The sequence below is a fragment of the Oncorhynchus masou genome, chromosome 33 (assembly GCF_036934945.1).
Source record: "Oncorhynchus masou masou isolate Uvic2021 chromosome 33, UVic_Omas_1.1, whole genome shotgun sequence".
Classification (NCBI taxonomy): domain Eukaryota; kingdom Metazoa; phylum Chordata; class Actinopteri; order Salmoniformes; family Salmonidae; genus Oncorhynchus; species Oncorhynchus masou.
In genome coordinates this window covers 25,343,121-25,361,703 of record NC_088244.1, presented here as the reverse complement: position 1 = coordinate 25,361,703, position 18,583 = coordinate 25,343,121, and the positions used below count along the sequence as shown (strand labels likewise).

General features: G+C 44.8%; 2 protein-coding genes across 2 annotated transcripts; one reads left to right on the top strand and one right to left on the bottom strand.

Moving 5' to 3' along the window:
• The first annotated feature begins 2,455 nt into the window (after window positions 1–2,455).
• Window positions 2,456–7,186, top strand: LOC135528105 (zinc finger protein PLAGL2-like). The gene is made up of 2 exons (XM_064956916.1): window positions 2,456–2,572; window positions 3,410–7,186. The coding sequence occupies exon 2, from the start codon at window positions 3,931–3,933 to the stop codon at window positions 5,203–5,205; it is 1,275 nt and encodes a 424-aa protein (XP_064812988.1). The 5' UTR covers window positions 2,456–2,572; window positions 3,410–3,930; the 3' UTR covers window positions 5,206–7,186.
• A 407-nt stretch (window positions 7,187–7,593) lies between these two features.
• On the bottom strand, window positions 7,594–14,350 carry LOC135527445 (myosin light chain kinase 2, skeletal/cardiac muscle-like). Its single transcript, XM_064955971.1, has 15 exons — window positions 14,086–14,350; window positions 13,656–13,768; window positions 13,382–13,495; window positions 12,897–12,975; window positions 10,734–11,076; window positions 10,372–10,559; window positions 10,125–10,230; window positions 9,910–10,003; window positions 9,726–9,835; window positions 9,226–9,367; window positions 8,955–9,025; window positions 8,713–8,841; window positions 8,305–8,457; window positions 8,074–8,206; window positions 7,594–7,858 (listed from the first exon to the last, which is right to left on the bottom strand). The coding sequence occupies exons 1-15, from the start codon at window positions 14,345–14,347 to the stop codon at window positions 7,751–7,753; spliced, it is 2,145 nt and encodes a 714-aa protein (XP_064812043.1). The 5' UTR covers window positions 14,348–14,350; the 3' UTR covers window positions 7,594–7,750.
• Window positions 14,351–18,583: the final 4,233 nt, after the last annotated feature.

Here is an 18,583-nt window from a genome sequence, read left to right as displayed (position 1 = left end):
TGACAACTATGCTTCATTTGCTCCCATTTAAACCAATACGGGTGACTAACTGTCTTGGGTTAGTTATAAATATCTTTGCTTAAACCCTCATATCCGTCACCCCATTTGGCATAGCCCAATAATGGATTTAAGAAGCCTAACGTTACTCCTTATTATCCAAGGATCTTACAAGTTCTGTTAAGAGGCGAATTGGCTGTCAGCTAAAACAGCCAAATACTCCATCTAAACGTGAATCAATTCTCAATTGCGGTAAGGTTCTAAAAACTTAAAGCACTCTACTTTCATAACACATCAACAATAATTTCACAAATGCAAAATATACACTTTAACCGGTTTTAATAGTTGCAACCGACAGTATTTTTCAGTGACATCACGTTTGGGATGTCTTCCGTTCACACTAATTAGCACAGGTAGTCGACTCTGTCTCCCGTCGTTTTTCCGTAAACAAGCGCTGTATCATGGAAATATGGCCATGTGGAAAGCATAACGAAGTTGGAGAAAAGCAAAGGGATTGGTTAAGAGATGGCGGAGTCATCAGGAAATCAGATTTTACGTGTCCATTTAAATCCTTTGTAAATCCACTCCACAATGGCTTATCTACTTGAAACGTTTTAAGATCATCAAAACCATTATCAGTTCAACGTCTAGTTTTGATTTACATTCGGTTGAGCTTTCAACTAACGTGAAATGTCATTGGCTGTCCTGTAGGTTAAAAGTTGTGTGATTTTTTTTTTAAATGCCCTTACGTTGATTTTTTGCAAATCCAATCAGTTTCCCACTTTGATTCAACGTCATCACACCAATTTTTGCCCAGTGAGTCACTTTGGAATGCAAGTCGGACAGAACACAACAGTGAGGTCAAGGGTCAAAACACTGCAGGAATGAAACACTAAACAACTCTCCCTACCCCCTCTCTCTCTCTCACGTCACTCTACAAACCAATGCCAGTGGGAGAGAATTGACAGAGATCAAGCCATTGTGGCTCTGATATCTGCAAAAATTGGCCACAAACAGTATTACACTTGGACTGAAATAGGTGCTGGTACTCATTTTGGGTGTCGGTACTGTTTATATTTAGGTACAGGAGCTCCACAATACTTTTGAGCTAATATTCTCTAAGAGGAACAGGAGCTCAAGCAGTAGAACATTTTAGGTGCTGGTATTCAGCTCCAAGTCAAGCACGGGTAACAATGGCATCATGTAACCTGTCCATGGACAAACCTGGCAGAGATCAACCTGAAGGAAAACATGGAGAGGAAAAATCTGAGACCACCCCTGTGGGCACAGACGTCAATTCAATGTCTATTCCACGTTGGTTCAATGTTATTTTATTGAAATGACATGGAAACAACTTTGATTCAACCAGTGTGTGTCCAGTGGGACATTCTGTTTTGAGATTTAAAAAAATCCAAGAATAAATACGATTTTTCTCGGCTACTATTTAATTACATAAAGACAGAAGGGAACATAATTATATTTACTACAGCGTTAAGAATAAAATCCTAGGGCTAGACATATTTTTCATTGACGCTCCAGTACTCTAGTTTTCTTAGGGTGTGCAGTGCTGTTCAAATGACAGTGCCTTAACTGCCTATTTATTAGAGCACACAAAAATTGGGGTAAGGGGTGAATAAAATAATTTTTGTTATTATCAAAGAAACGGATTATAGTCTGTAAAAATAGAGTACTAGTCATTATGATTGCCCATACCCCCAAATAAAGTCACACAGAGAACATCCACATTAATAAAAATAGGTACAAGCTGTCATTTCAACAGCCTGATCCTGCCACATTGTTTGGTGAACTGAGGGATGGGGCTGGGGAAATGTGACCACACATTTTGCAGCTGGAGCTATGAATGCAAACCTTAACAGACAGTCTGTGAGATTGACATGATATAGTTTGAAGCTATTGGTACAATACAAATGACAAAAGCAGTAGGCTATGCAACCTTACTCCACAATCAATGTAACCTAAATCCATGGTTCAAATAGTTCCTCAATGAAGGAACTGTTTGAAACATGGATTAAGGTTACATTAGGATTTTTGGTCATCCTGACCAGAACCAGATAATGACCAGAAAATCTGATGGAGATGAGCATCTTCTCCTCATACCCGTCGTAAGTGAGTCCGCTACCTCCATCCTCCTCTCTTCTTATATAGTGTCATGATGTGGGACCCATATGGCCATCCTCTTGTTTTTTGGGCGTACAACACCTTCAATTTAACAGTTTTAATTTTCTACAGAAAAAAAGAGTATATGCAATGATGTTATGGAATTATCTTTTTCTAAGTTTTAAAATATTGTCCCATGTCTTAAGGTTTAATATGAAGTATTGCATACTAGGTCGCAGTGTTGGTGAACCTTATTTAGTTGGCAACCTCTACAAAAGTTTGTCAAAAAGTGGTGTGTCTGACGTCACACTCCCATAATGCAAGCGCTCTGCAACTCCAGCGCCGCGGAGGAAAAGCCCAGGCCCCGAAAATAATAAAACTTAAAAAAATTGGAAAAATAGTTTTACAAAACATCTGAGAGAAAAGGACCAAGAACCGAATCGTGAAAATTTTAAAGGTACGTTTACGCCCATTTTTAACGGAAACGTCCCAAATATACGCCTGCCAGACTGATAGTAAAAATCTAACGTTACTCATACCGATCAAATTCGGTGACATGAACTTGCTGAATTTCTTTAGCACTTTTCAAATAGTAGTGCAACATGTACATTTATTTTCATTACTTTATGTAATTAAGGAAAACATAACTGTTTTGTTAGCGCTCAACACATTTTCAGAATACAAACGTTTAAAAAAAAAAGGTTTTTGAATGTTATCATCACGTCCTTATTTTCGTATTACGTTTCCCCATTCATTATTTTTCAATCATTGCTCATGAATTACACGAGTCCATTTATTGTTTGTGTTTTTAAGTTACTACGTGAATACGTTTTTGTGTGTTTTTGACTTCATATACATGCTGATCAGCGCGAGTTGATGATGAACCATATGTTCGCTGGAAATAGACTCTTGATTCGTTTCCAAGTGAAACTCTCATACCTTGCTTTTCATTGTTCAGATCAGAGTGTCTTTTGTACAGTTGCCCCATCAAATGATGTAAAAAGGATACTTTTCTAATATAGAATACAAGGCTCATATCATGCCACCCCAGGTTTCACTTGATGAATATTGATCTGCAGCACTTGCACAATTAGCCTAACCATAGTAAATCTTCAACTTAAAAAGCCAAGTAATATTTTTTTTAAAATATTACAGTATTGCCAAAGTTAAAATAATGTAAAGTGCATCGCTTTGGATGGGTGCTATACATGGGGTGTGTCTGGCATCAGCTTGACTCTGGTAATTTCATCACACAACAACTGTAGGCTGATCTTAAACTTGTGCTTCTTTATAGGACTGTGGTCATGCAAAATTGCCACTCACGTTCAACCGGTCCTCTGGCTCGTGTGGCTGGATGAGACAGGGAGAAGAAGCACACAACTTTGGGCCTTACCCAAGAATTACCCTGCGGAGACACGCACACATACACACACAATAACATAAAACTCACACAAGCTCAGGGATGCTCACCCATATCTAGTCCGAGCCTTAGCAGCTGAGTGAGTGACTCTGCTCTCTTTGCCCAGGCCCTATTGGGTTGCTATGGCAGCTGCTGCTGCAGAACCCCCCCATCTGATAGAAGCTCGTACTGGAAAGGGAGACAGGCGGACAGATCCTCACCTGGAGAGAATACGAAACACTCCACTAGCAGCATTCAGCAGCATTCAACACCCTATTCTCCATTAACGGTGCAGCCAATGGTGTCAAGTTTGAAGGTCCTCTCTTAAAATACCCCATGAGTGTTTTGTCCGTCTGCTCATGCTTATGGCCCGTCGCCCTCTGCAGAAGACACAGCGCCGTTCCCTCTGCTAGAGCATGTTCCAACAGAAGGAGCACCTGAAGAGCCACTTGCAGGCCCACGACGCCAACAGGCAGGTGTTCCACTGCCAGGAGTGTGGCAAACAGTACAGCACTCAGTTGGGCTACCGCCGCCACCTGCTGGCCGCCCACGCCCCTGCCTCCAGCGCGACCATCCCTGGGGAGCTCCATTGCCAAGAGGGGGCGCCTGCCCTGCTGGAGCAGCTAGGGAGCCACACCGACAGGCTTCCGCCACTGGAGGTCACCGCCACCGTCAGGGAGAGGAAGTATTCGTGCGAGCGCTGCGACCGGCGGTTCTACACTCGCAAGGATGTGCGGCGTCACGCGGTGGTGCACACGGGCCGCCGTGACTTTCTTTGCCCGCGCTGCGCCCAGCGATTTGGTCGCAGGGACCATCTGACGCGCCACCTGAAGAAGAGCCACGTCCAGGAGCCCACAACCACCACCCCCACACCAGCCCCCACCACACCTGGGCCCATAAAGGAAGAGCCAAGTCCGGTGCAATGCAGCATGGGACCCTCCTCCAAGGAGCATGTAGAGGCCTTCCCCATTGACATGTACAGCAGTTACCCCCTGCAGACCATTTCCAATCCAGGCATGGGCCACCAACACCACTCCCTCATGCAGGGCTCTCTGTCCACGGCCATGGGGGTGGGCCTCCACATGCCAGGCCCCTCTCCCCATCCCCACCACCACCTCCCCCAGCAGCAACAGCAGCCTTATGGCCACATGGCCAGGTATCAGCATGGATCTACCTCATATCCCCGCACTGACATGGAGAGCTTCCTAATGGACCTGCAGAGCGGGCTGCCCCCACACCTGACCACGGCCTCCTCCTCTACCTCCTCCTCCGCCTCCCCTCAGAGGGAAGTGCTTTCAGAAACCCAGGGTGGCCCAGTGGCTGGGGACCCCCACCTTCTGTCCAGGAGCCCCGCTCTCTCCTCAGCCGAGCTGTCGTGCGCTGCTAACATGGACCTGGGTCCTCTTCTGGGCTTCTTGCCGTTCAGCCTGCCTCCCTACAGTGCTCATATGAGTATGGGAGGTCTGGTGATGGGCTACCCGTCTACCTCCACCTCCACTGTGCCGCCCTCCTCCTCCAGCCCCCTACCCTATCAGGCCCCAGGAGGACTCACCTTCCTGCAGCCCCCACAACTTCACGCACCCCAGGTCCCCGGAGCCCACAACAACAACCAGCTACCTCAGGGGTTCAGCAATCCTGGAATGAGCACTTCCACCTCCCTACCTCGCTACTACCAGACCTTTCAACAGTGAGCAGCCTGATACCATGTGACCCACGTGACCCCAGCACCAGGCCAAGCAACACTCCAAATATTCTTGAATAAAGCCTCCCATAAAGGACGAGTGTCTCGAAAGTCTTGAATATACGAGTGATACATATAGGCATCCAATGTGCTTGCATTTATTTTTTTTATGGAAAAAAAATGGGAATTGTATTTTTTTAATGATGCTAATTAAGCTTTCAGTAGCAATAGTTTTTGTTATGATGATGTTGAACACAAAGAACCACTTCATCAGTATTACCTCATCCGATAATTAGAAACTTGAGCAGAAGGAGAATAGAAAGTGTGTTTTAGCAACCAAAATGTTGTTTTATTGAAACCTGTTAGAAATAGGCCAAATGGTTGCACTTTGTTCAGAAAAGACCGCATAAGGTCTATACAATGTGGACATAAGTGCTGCATGACACCTGCCACTCATCTTGTTTTCCAATAATGTTAGTCACTTGTATGACAATGGTCATGTTAGATATTTAACAGCAGCTTACGTAAAAGTGTACTTGTGTTATCATGTTCTGCTTATTTATACAAAAACTAGAGATGTTTGATTTTTAAATCCCTTTAAAGCAGTTTCCCAAACCTCTATCCAGGACCCCCATTCCAATGATTTTGTCTGTTCCAGACAGTTTTAGCAATCCTGATTCAAGTAATCAAGAGCTTGATTATTAGTTGACCAGTTCAATCAACTGTGCTTGTTCTGGAATATACCAAGTAAGTGGAATGGCAGGGGGTACTTGAGGAGAGGTTTGTCAAACACTGCTTTAGAGAGTATTACTGAAATGGGTTTCATATTACTGCATATCATTGACTGTATCCTTTATTCAGTAAAATGTTGCACCGATGTCTTAAAAAAAATGCTACTGTTGTGCCTCTTGGGTGTCTACTCTATTGACTGGGTTTAAGCACTTAAGACATTATGAATTGATGTCTTACGAAATGTTTTGTTCCTTTTACCTCAACAACATGCTCTCCTAGATGAAGAGATTAATACAGAGCTCTGTCCTTTGGGGTTAGGGTATATCATTTTAATCTCTTTCCTAGTTACTTTGGCTCTAACTTGTGCCAGTAGATCTAAAGTGAAAATGTAGATTTTCTTAATCAAATTGCTTGTTTTGTTTAGATACAACAGACAGTGACATTGATTGACCCATAAACTCTCTACCTCTACCTTATCCTATTACAGTACCCGTTTCTTTCTTGGCGTGGAGGTAACTGTTACGTAAAAATGAACAATCAGTACGGAATAACATCTCTCCTTGAACATTGTTGTCTCTTTTACCAGTACTTATGTATTGTATCCTTTCCTGATATGTAGAGATCAGTTCCTCCACGCCCATGATGATTGTATATTTGTTGGCAGCGTTTTAGACAGACTACATTGCAGACGCCTGCCAAATCTCACAACACCTGGATAGGTGTTTTAACATATCACCTAACCACATCATATGATATAGCAATCTGAGGCCTGACTGCGCAGTCAATTAAGTAGCATGCAACCATTGGTTGATGCAATGCAACTGTCTGAAATGTAGTCAGCCTGGAACGCGTCCTTTGACTACCTCAGAAAAGAGCAACTTGTAATTGCAGAGAAAACATTTGTGTAGAGTTTATTTTTGTCAGTTCAACGAACGCACACTTTATAGTAATAGATTTGTATTGAGGTTAGCTTAGCATATTGACGAAAGGATGTTATGCCCAATAGTTAAGTTCCCATCATATTGTATTGAATGAGGATTCCATTTAATTAATTGTTGCCTGCAGTAAAATAAGCTGGAAGCGTTACTAGTAGGCAGGCATCACATCCTCGTTAGCTCTTAGGACAAGGCTCTAGCTGTTTGTTCCATCACCCTATAGAAGAAGATACAAAACAAGAATTGCTGAACTGCTCTTATCATATTATCTTTGAAGCATTTTCTTATTGTATGAATGTAAACAATAAAGTACCTATTAGATTGGATTGGTTTCTCGTTATTGAGCTGCGCAGCGGTCTAAGGCACTGCACCTCAGTGCTTGAGGCGTCACTACACACACCCTGGTTCGAATCCAGGCTGAATCACATCCGGCCGTGAATGGGAGTCCCATAGGGACACAATTGGCCCAGCATCGTTCGGGTTTGAGTGAGGTAGGCCGTCATTGTAAATAAGAATTTGTTCTTAACTGACTTGCCTAGTGAAATAAAGGTTAAGTTTAAAATGACAAAACAATTTCACTATTTCCTTTATAGATGTAGTGTCATATCTTTTGGCATGAATCCGCTTCAATACATTTCCACACAAGAAAAAATATTAAAGTACAAAATTGCTGTTCATTTTATGAGTGAAATTATGTTGTGTAGCCACTTTATTCACACTGTGTCCTGTTTTGTTTACACAGACAGACCATGACAAGAGTACCTTCTCTGACTGATTATGTGGGAGGTCTTTACAAGTATGCAGTTTGTCCAGCGTAGGTCAGTACAGATTTCACAGGGGTGACATTGTAAGGCGGCAGTGCAGGTACTGTATTAATGGGTGACATTGTTACGTTGCTATAGGTATTGTATCCGTCTCCGTATCCAGAGAGGTCAGTTCCCCACCGCTGCTGATCTTCTTGAATCTGTTGGCTGCTGCTATCGCAATGTAGTTTTTCTGTCAACAAGCACAAGCACATTTACAACAAAGTGAACAGGGCAGGAAGGTTGGATGCGTCTCATCAACAATGGTTGGCCGGAAACAATTGATATGACACAGCTGATTGCAGTGCAAAGAGGATAAAACTACCATAATGTGAACAATGTACCTTTCAACTACAAAACCAACTAAATTAACCACACTGTGTGGTGCAGGAATTCTGTTTAACTGACCTTCCATAGTTTCTTGGCCAGGTATTTCTTCAGCAGGACCTGGGACTTTAGTACTATATTGCTGCCCTTGGCCTTCTCTGCAATGTTGTTGAGCCACGGATGTCTTAGACACTGTAAAGCACTCATTCGCCCTCTGGCCAAACAGGAAACATGGTAGAAGTATAACTAATAAACTGTAATAATCATCACAATCATGAGTGTTATAATTATGATTTCAGCTTTGGCCCTCACCCCCTCTCCTTGACCAGAAGGTGGGAGATAAAGTCCTTGGCCTCTGCTGAGATGTGCTCAAAGGCCTCATCCTCAAAAGAACAGTTGGCAGAGAGGACGTTGTTGAGGGTCTGGCTCTCATCATCACCCAGGAAGGGTGAAAGGCCACTTAGACTGCGGAGGATGAGAGGAAGGAAGTGCCGCATGCACATACACAGGGAAACAGGTCACAATGAAAGAGTATGCATGGTAGGAGGGGGGGGGGGGGTGAATCCTAACTCCCACTTAAGTCACATTTTTACTTAGTCATGCATTGATGTCAATGGGACTCTAAGTAGTAATGTTACTTACGTGGAAGTAAATTTGCCCCATACAATTTACAGTTTAACTTAGATGTTAGGGAATATGAGGCTTATATTTTAGACTCACAGCATATAAGTGACAACCCCTAAGGTCCACATGTCTGTGGGAAAGGACACAAAATCAAAGTTGACCACCTCTGGGGCCAGAAATTCAGGGGTTCCAAAATTGACTCTGAGCTTCTCCCGCGGCCTGTATCTGATTCCGAGGAAGAAAGAAAATTATTTTTCAAGGTTCGTTTTGAGAAAGCTGCTACCAATGCTCACAATAAATCCCCCAAAATCACACCCACAGCTGAAGAGAGGCATTACCTTCTTGCCAGCCCAAAGTCGATAATCTTCACCTGATGCCCAGTTCGATTCACACAAAGGATATTCTCCGGCTGTGAACATCGGAGTGTGCAAATTCATTTGGAAAAATTAACCATTGATTTCTTTTCTTACAACAACACACATATGGATGCCTCTGAGTTACGGTGAGACTGACCACGATGTGCTTCAAGTGGTAATTAAAATGTGCCTGGCATTTGTGACGATGGTGAGCCTTGAAATCTGGAATGCACATCCAGTCCACCATACTCACTTTCAGGTCGAGGTGGAGGACGTACATCTGATGCATGTAGCTGACCCCTTCACAGATCTGCTTGACAAACACCATGGCGTCCACCTCGGTCAGTGGTGCGCTCTCATCCACAATCCTGTCAAACAGCTCCCCGCCCTCAACACTGCCACACACAGACATCAGGTTGACCAACTCCACTGCTCCTTTCTCCCCTTTCCATTGTGTACTTTTGATTGAGGTAAACTGTATGTAATGCACTTTGTCTTTGTTTTAATAATGTATCCATATTTGTGGTGATTCAGTGTTCCGTATCTATGTCTCTGAGTGTCTGTACTTTGTACTTTAGTGTCTGCTGCCAGCAAACCAAATCCCCCCTCAGGAGATCATTCAAGTATATTAATTAATTGTTAATGTATTGATCCCTGTTAAATGATTTGTAGAATGTTTAGAAGCACTACAGTGTAATGGAGATCTTGCTAACCAATGACACTGAATAGCAGAGTGGAATATGAGCCACTTACTATTCCAGAATTAACACCAGCTGGTGCTTGGCCTCAAAGGCCTCGTAGAGCTGGAGGATGTTGGGATGACTCAGCTGGTTCATTGCCTGCACCTCGTTATTTGCCCTTTCCTGAGAGAACAACACAGGCAAATGTGTATGTGAACATACAAATATGTACCTCACTCACTCACTCACTCACTCACCTTTTCTTTAGCAGTTCGTGTGTTGATTATCTTAGCTGCAAGCTTTAGTCCAGAGGATTTTTCAGTGCATTTGTGCACCTTGCCAAAGCGTCCGCTGAGGGAAAAATATGTTTTTCTTAACTCATTAACACACAAACGCAATAGCTAGTAGATACCATCTGGGAGATTACTAGTTCTACCACTATTCCAGACGTAGGCTACAGATGTCAATTTACCTCCCCAGCACCTCTCTGGTGTGGATAATGAAGGTGTCAGATGGGGGGTTGGATCGCAAAGACACACAGCGGTGAAGGAAAGGAGCTGGCTGCGGGGGAACGTCATCTGAGAGATAGATAGAGAGAGAGAGATTGGGAGGGCAACATTCATTAGCACAATGTCAGTACACGTCTTTGTATAATAGCATACTAATTCCAAAATTATCAAACACACTAAGGCCTTTTGTGCACTGAAGTCAACAATCACCTATGACCTTATGGCAAGTTTTGGTAGGGGACTTGGGCCGGGTCCTTTCTGCTGTAGTAGGGATTACTGTGATCTGTATTCCACTGGCTGCAACTGGACTAGCCCCTCCCAAAACACTGCAGGTCTTCCCAACAGCAGGTCTATGGGCAGGGCAGGCAGACTGGGGCTTGGGCCTTGAACTCTGGAGCCTGGACCAGAATGAAGGCCAGCACAATCAGAGCAGAGTAGCATTTATAATTTGTATGGTGGAAAGCAATGTGATTCAAATTGGTGGTGGATGTGTTTTTCACATATAGATCCGATATCCAATCATTTATCATTTTTATTAGTATGTATGTTAGGTGATGAGTAAGCGCCTTTACCTCTGCAAGGACTCTGGACAGCTGTGCACTTGTCTGAGGGAGGAGCTTTCCACAGTTGGCATAAGGACAGCCAACCCAGACTGCTTTTTTGGTGCGGGGGCGGGACTTGATGGAGCAGCTGCTTGGTTCTCCGCCACTGTGGTCCTCGTCTCAGTCCTTGGTGTGTCCGCCATTGATGGGACAACCGCTACAGCTGGAACCTCTCTCATCCAACCCCTTTTAGTTTCACTCTGTCTGTGGGAATCTGCTGACATTGGTTGACCTCTGACCCCCTGCTGGTTCCCTCCAATCCACTGCTCTCCAACACAGTCTCTTTGCTCTGCTCCCATACCAGCAGACACCCCTTAATTAATATACAGTTATAGTCAGAAGTTTACATACTCTTAGGTTGGAGTCATTAAAACTTGTTTTTCAACCACTCCACATTTTTTTGTTAACCAACTATAGTTTTGGCAAGTCGGTTAGGACATCTACTTTGTGTATGACACAAGTAATTTTTCCAACAATTGTTTACAGACAGATTATTTCACTTATAATTCACTGTATCACAATTCCAGTGGGTCAGAAGTTTACATACATTAAGTTGACTGTGCCTTTAAACAGCTTGGAAAATTCCAGAAAATGATGTCATGGCTTTAGAAATTTCTGATAGACTAATTTACATCATTTGACTCAATTGGAGGTGTACCTGTGGATGTATTTCAAGGCCTACCTTCAAACTCAGTGCCTCTTTGCTTGACATCATTGGAAAATCAAAAGAAGTCAGCCAAGAACTCAGAAAACAAATTGTAGAACTCCACAAGTCTGGTTCATCCTTGGGAGCAATTTCCAAACGCCTGAAGGTACCACGTTCATCTGTACAAACAAAATTACGCAAGTATGAACATCATGGGACCACGCAGCCATCATACCACTCAGGAAGGAGACGCGCTCTGTCTCCTCGAGATGAACGTACTTTGGTGCGAAAAGTGAAAATCAATCCCAGAACAACAGCAAATGACCTTGTGAAGATGCTGAAGGAAAAGGGTACAAAAGTATCTACATCCACAGTAAAATTAGTCCTATATTGACATAACCTGAAAGGCCACTCAGCAAGGAAGAAGCCACTGCTCCAAAACCACCATAAAAAAGCCAGACTACGGTTTGCAACTGCACATGGGGACAAAGATCATACTTTTTGGAGAAGTGTTTTCTGGTCTGATGAAACAAAAATAGAACTGTTTGGCCATAATGACCATCGTTATGTTTGGAGGAAAAAGCGGGAGGCTTGCAAGCTGAAGAACACCCTCTCGACCGCGAAGCACGGGGGTGGCAGCATCATGTTGTGGGGGTGCTTTGCTGCAGGAGGGACTGGGGCACTTCACAAAATAGATGGCATCAAGAGGTAGGAAAATTATGTGGATACTGTATATTGAAGCAATATCTCAAGATATCAGTCAGGAAGTTAAAGCTTGGTTGCAAATGGGTCTTCCAAATAGACAATGACCCCAAACATACTTCCAAAGTTGTGGCAAAATGGCTTAAGGACAACAAAGTCAAGGTATTGGAGTGGCCATCACAAAGCCCTGACCTCAATTCCATAGAAAATTTGTGGGTAGAACTGAAAAGGCGTGTGTGAGCAAGGAGGCCTACAAAGCTGACTCAGTTACACCAGCTCTGTCAGGAGGAATGGGCCAAAATTCACCCAACTTATTGTGGGAAGCTTGTGGAAGGCTACCCGAAATGTTTGACCCAAGTTAAACAATTTAATAGAAATGCTACCAAATACTAATTGAGTGTATGTAAACGTCTGACCCACTGGGAATATGATGAAAGAAAAGCTGAAATAAATCATTCTCTCTACTATTATTCTGACATTTCACATTCTTACAATAAAGTGGTGATCCTAACTGACCTAAGACAGGGTATTTCTACTAGGATTAAATGTCAGGAATTGTGAAAAACGTTTAAATGTATTTGGCTAAGGTGTATGTAAACTTCCGACTTCAACTGTATGTCTATCCATTCATATGGCAATGCTTTCTGTGTTCCTATCTATCATATAACTCATAAACACCCATCGAATCCATGAATGTTGGTCAGCTCAATCTAGCCAAATGTAGGTCTTGAGCTCACAGAGTATGACATGACTATAGTCATACCACTAAAATGGAAGGTAGTTACCTTTCTTTGCAGGAGCGATAGGAGTCTGTTGCTTTGTTTCCTGGTGTCTGTTTGTCTCAAACTGATTCAGGGTCTCAGCCTGAGCATGAGAGAAACAGAGGCAGCTTGAGCATATCACAAGGTGTGCCACTGACCAATCATCAACTAAAAGGCTTGTTTTATGTTTTGCCAATTAGAGATATGAAGTAGACACATATCCATGCAATGTATACACAAAACCATTGACACAATGAAGAAACATATTATAAGAGTACCTTTTCCGTGCTTAATGAATCACTGACTGGCAGAGATGCTGTCCTAAGTGACTCCTCAATGGATGTCACCGCTTGGTTCTTCGTCACTGTGGTCCTTGTCTGAGTCAAAATCTTTTGAGTGTGCGCCTTTGATGGGAAAACTGCTACTGCCAGCCGTGTCAATGTTTTCTTTGCATCCGTCTCTATCAAATAACACACCAATTGAATCCACCCTGGAGTATGGTCACCTACATTTGGTCTGGAGCTCATTGAGTATGAATAGTTACCTTTCTTTGCTGGGGTGGTAGGAGTGTGTTGTGTCTTATCCTGCTGTCTGTTTGTCTCCAACTGATCCGGGATCTCATCCTGAACATGAGAGAACATAGCACCGGACAGACTAAAACGGTTGCTTTATGTTTTGTCATTTAGATATACATGTTTCCCATGTTGACATGTATCAACATGGAAAAAGACAATGCAGTGTATACACAACCATTCACACAATAAGGAAACAGACTCAAAGTACCTTAGAAGTGACTTGTGAGGTCTTGGCTGGCAGATATACTGTTCTAGGTGATGGCTCAATGGGTGGGGCTGGGGCAGCTTCCTGGCAGGTGTGGGGGTTCCTTTGCGCCAGACCTCATTTACAAGACAAAATGGAATTATCCTCAAAGGAAATTGGACACAATTCCTACAAGCCTCTGTCATCTTCACAGTAGCATGGATGTTGTTGTAACATCAACATTGTGTGAGCAAAATCATTGTAATTCATGTTCACTTCACAGTTATTAATCTCCTTTGAAATGCAGTTTGAAACTTTAATGCAGATACACGGTATTGGTTGAGACATTGAAATACTAAACCATGGGTCAATCCTGTAGTGAGCTCAGTCAAACTTAGCTTGTCAATAACAATACAATACTTCCATGTGTCATTTCAGATCGATTGAACGTTACCTTTAGCCAGGGCCTCTAAGGTCCTCTGCATCTCACCGATCTTCCTCTCAAAGTTCTCTAGCAGTCTGGACTGGGCCACAAGCTGCCTTTCTGTTGCCTCTGGCAGGCCGCTGTGCAGACTGCAGGTGGAGCAGATGGAACAGGAACCTATTTGTCTGGAGAGGAGCTCATCTAACTTGTGACTCAAGTCATCTACTTTGGCCTCTAGGACAGGTAGGTTTGTGGGGAGTGGGACAGGTGGCGTACACCGCACGGAACCCATGATGAACAGTGGTCCTCAATAGGCCTCCGCAAAACACAAGCCTCTAGACTAGAAGACATAGGCAGAGTTATCCTCAAGAAATGAAAAGGCTGGTTACAGATTATAAAAAAGTCAGTACAGTTGGTTACAGCTCCCTCCAAAAATATAAAGGTTGGCACTCTTCAGGCCTCTTCTCAGAGCTCTTAAAATTGTACCTACCTCTTAGATCAATGAAGGTTGTAGAAGGCAGAGTAGGAAGAATCTCAGATCAAGAAAGACCAGTATTGGTGAGAGTCAGAGAGTAGGGGTTGGTCCTGTCCAGAGAGCAGAATGCCGCAGTGAGCTGGTTTGCTCCGTTATCTCTTCCAGCGACAGCCTCATGGTCCAGAAATAGGCAAGCGAGGGGCAAGGGCGCTGAGGGATGCGAAACAGTAGCAGATAATGAAGGTATGCATGTCAGGCCAGACAGACGTCAAGAGGACATACGCAGTTCCTCTGATGAAGGAGAGCATGTGCACACAATTATTTTTTTATTTGGGCATAGAAGGCAGTGATCCAAATGTCTGGGTCTTGGCTAATCAAGTTACAACCAATCCTTTCCAGGCTTGGACCAGACTCCTAATTTGCATATTTATTGGTGTGTTAATAGTCTCACTAAACTATCAGATACTGTTCCCCAATTAAACTATTCCCAATGAGCTGATTACTGAAATGACACAGTTTGGCCTCCATCCAACCAGTGTCTCAACCTCTGGTCCCCAAGATGGTTAGTCTACACCAGTGGTTCCCAAACTTTTTATAGTCCCGTACCCCTTCAAACATTCAACCTCCAGCTGTGTACCCCCCTCTAGCACCAGGGTCAGCACACTGTCAAATGTTGTTTTTTTGCCATCATTGTAAGCCTGCCACACACACACTATACATTTATTAAACATAAGAATGAGTGTGAGTTTTTGTCACAACCCGGCTCGTGGGAAGTGAGAGATCTTATTGGACCAGGGCACAAATAATAATATAATAATCAATAATTTTGCTTTTTATTTAGGCATCTTACATATAAAACCTTATTTGTTCATCAAAAATTGTGGGTGTGCTTGAAAGGATGCACATAAATCATTTTCCACACACAGTCTGTGCCTGTATTTAGTTTTCATGCTAGTGAGGGCCGAGAATCCAATCTCACATAGGTACTGTACATGGTTGCAAAGTGCATCAGTGTCTTAACAGCGCGACTTTCCAAGGCAGGAAACTCTGAGCTCAGCCCTATCCAGAGATTTTTCAATTCAATTTTCACAGAACCGCTTGTTGCAATTTCAATGAGGCTGTTATGAACTTGAGTGAAGACCCAAACGCGGTTTTAACAGAAAACAGAGTTCTTTAATAAAAAACAGGAATGGCATAAATCCTCTTCCAACGTAGTCAATGGAACAAAAGAACGTAGTATAATGCAGGTTGCACCTGCCATGCAGACTCCGACAGGACAGGACAAGGTGGAAGCAAACGAGACGACAGCTTGCTTCTGGCATCAAAAAACACAAACAAGAATCAGACACTGAAAGTAGCAGGAACAGAGAAAGAAATAGAGACCTAATCAGAGGGGGAAGAGAGAACAGGTGGGGAAAGAGAGAATGAGCTAGTTAGGAGAAATGTAGAACAGCTGAGGGATGAGAGACAGAGAAGGTAACCTAAAAAGACCAGCAGAGAGAGAGAATGAAGAGAAAGGACAGGAACAGACATAACAAGACATGACAGTACCCCCCCACTCACCGAGCGCCTCCTGGCGCACTCGAGGAGGAAACCTGGCGGCAACGGAGGAAATCATCGATCAGCGAACGGTCCAGCACGTCCCGAGAGGGAACCCAACTCCTCTCCTCAGGACCGTACCCCTCCCAATCCACTAGGTACTGATGACCACGGCCCCGAGGGCGCATGTCCAAAATCTTACGAACCCTGTAGATGGGTGCGCCCTCGACAAGGATGGGGGGGGAGGGACGAGCGGGGGCGCGAAGAACGGGCTTAACACAGGAGACATGGAAGACCGGGTGAACGCGACGAAGATAGCGCGGGAGAAGAAGTCGCACTGCGACAGGATTAATGACCTGAGAAATACGGAACGGACCAATGAACCGCGGGGCCAACTTGCGAGAAGCTGTCTTAAGGGGAAGGTTCTGAGTGGAGAGCCATACTCTCTGACCGCAACAATATCTAGGACTCTTGGTCCTACGCTTATTAGCGGCCCTCACAGTCTGCGCCCTATTACGGCAAAGTGCCGACCTGACCCCCTTCCAGGTGCGCTCGCAACGCTGGACAAAAGCCTGAGCGGAGGGGACGCAGGACTCGGCGAGCTGAGATGAGAACAGCGGAGGCTGGTACCCGAGGCTACACTGAAAAGGGGATAGACCGGTAGCAGACGAGGGAAGCGAGTTGTGGGCGTACTCTGCCCAGGGGAGCTGTTCTGACCAAGACGCAGGGTTACGAAAAGAAAGACTGCGTAAAATGCGACCAACAGTCTGATTGGCCCGTTCGGCTTGACCGTTAGACTGGGGATGAAAGCCGGACGAGAGACTGACGGAAGCCCCAATCAAACGGCAAAACTCCCTCCAAAATTGAGACGTGAACTGCGGGCCTCTGTCGGAAACGACGTCAGACGGAAGGCCATGAATTCGGAAAACATTCTCGATAATGATCTGAGCCGTCTCCTTAGCAGAAGGGAGCTTATCGAGAGGAATGAAATGAGCCGCCTTAGAGAATCTATCGACAACCGTAAGAATAACTGTCTTCCCCGCTGATGAAGGCAGTCCGGTGATAAAATCTAAAGCGATGTGAGACCACGGTCGAGAGGGAATGGGAAGCGGTCTGAGACGGCCGGCAGGAGGAGAGTTCCCAGATTTAGTCTGCGCGCAGACCGAACAAGCGGCGACAAATCGACGCGCGTCACGTTCCCGAGTGGGCCACCAGAAACGCTGGCGAATGGAAGCGAGCGTACCCCGAACGCCGGGGTGGCCGGCTAACTTGGCAGAGTGGGCCCACTGAAGAACGGCCGGACGAGTAGGAACGGGAACGAACAGAAGGTTCCTAGGGCAAGCTCGCGGCGACGGAGTGTGAGCGAGTGCTTGCTTTACCTGCCTCTCAATTCCCCAGACAGTCAACCCGACAACACGCCCCTCAGGGAGAATCCCATCGGGGTCGGTGGAGACCTCAGAAGAACTGAAGAGACGAGATAAAGCATCAGGTTTGGTGTTTTTGAGCCCGGACGATAAGAAATAACAAACTCGAAACGAGCGAAAAACAGAGCCCAACGAGCCTGACGCGCATTAAGTCGTTTGGCTGAACGGATGTACTCAAGGTTCCTATGGTCAGTCCAAACGACAAAAGGAACGGTCGCCCCCTCCAACCACTGTCGCCATTCGCCTAGGGCTAAGCGGATGGCGAGCAGTTCGCGATTACCAACATCATAGTTACGTTCTGACGGCGATAAGCGATGAGAGAAAACGCGCAAGGATGGACCTTGCCGTCAGAGAGAGAGCGCTGAGAAAGAATGGCTCCCACGCCCACCTCTGACGCGTCAACCTCAACAACAAACTGTCTAGAGATGTCAGGTGTAACAAGAATAGGTGCGGATGTAAAACGATTCTTAAGAAGATCAAAAGCTCCCTGGGCGGAAACGGACCACTTAAAGCACGTCTTAACAGAAGTAAGGGCTGTGAGAGGAGCTGCCACCTGACCGAAATTACGGATGAAACGACGGTAGAAATTAGCGAAGCCCAGAAAGCGCTGCAGCTCGACGCGTGACTTAGGAACGGGCCAATCAATGACAGCCTGGACCTTAGCGGGATCCATCTTAATGCCCTCAGCGGAAATAACGGAACCGAGAAAAGGGACAGAGGCGGCATGAAAAGTGCACTTCTCAGCCTTCACATAAAGACAGTTCTCCAAAAGGCGCTGGAGGACGCGTCGCACGTGCTGAACATGAATCGAGAGAGACGGTGAAAAAAATCAGGATATCATCCATGTAAACGAAAACAAAAATGTTCAGCATGTCTCTCAGGACGTCGTTAACTAGTGCCTGAAAGACAGCTGGAGCGTTAACGAGGCCGAAAGGAAGAACCCGGTATTCAAAGTGCCCTAACGGAGTGTTAAACGCCGTCTTCCACTCGTCCCCCTCCCTGATGCGCACGAGATGGTAGGCGTTACGAAGGTCCAATTTGGTGAAAAACCTGGCTCCCTGCAGGATCTCGAAGGCTGAAGACATAAGAG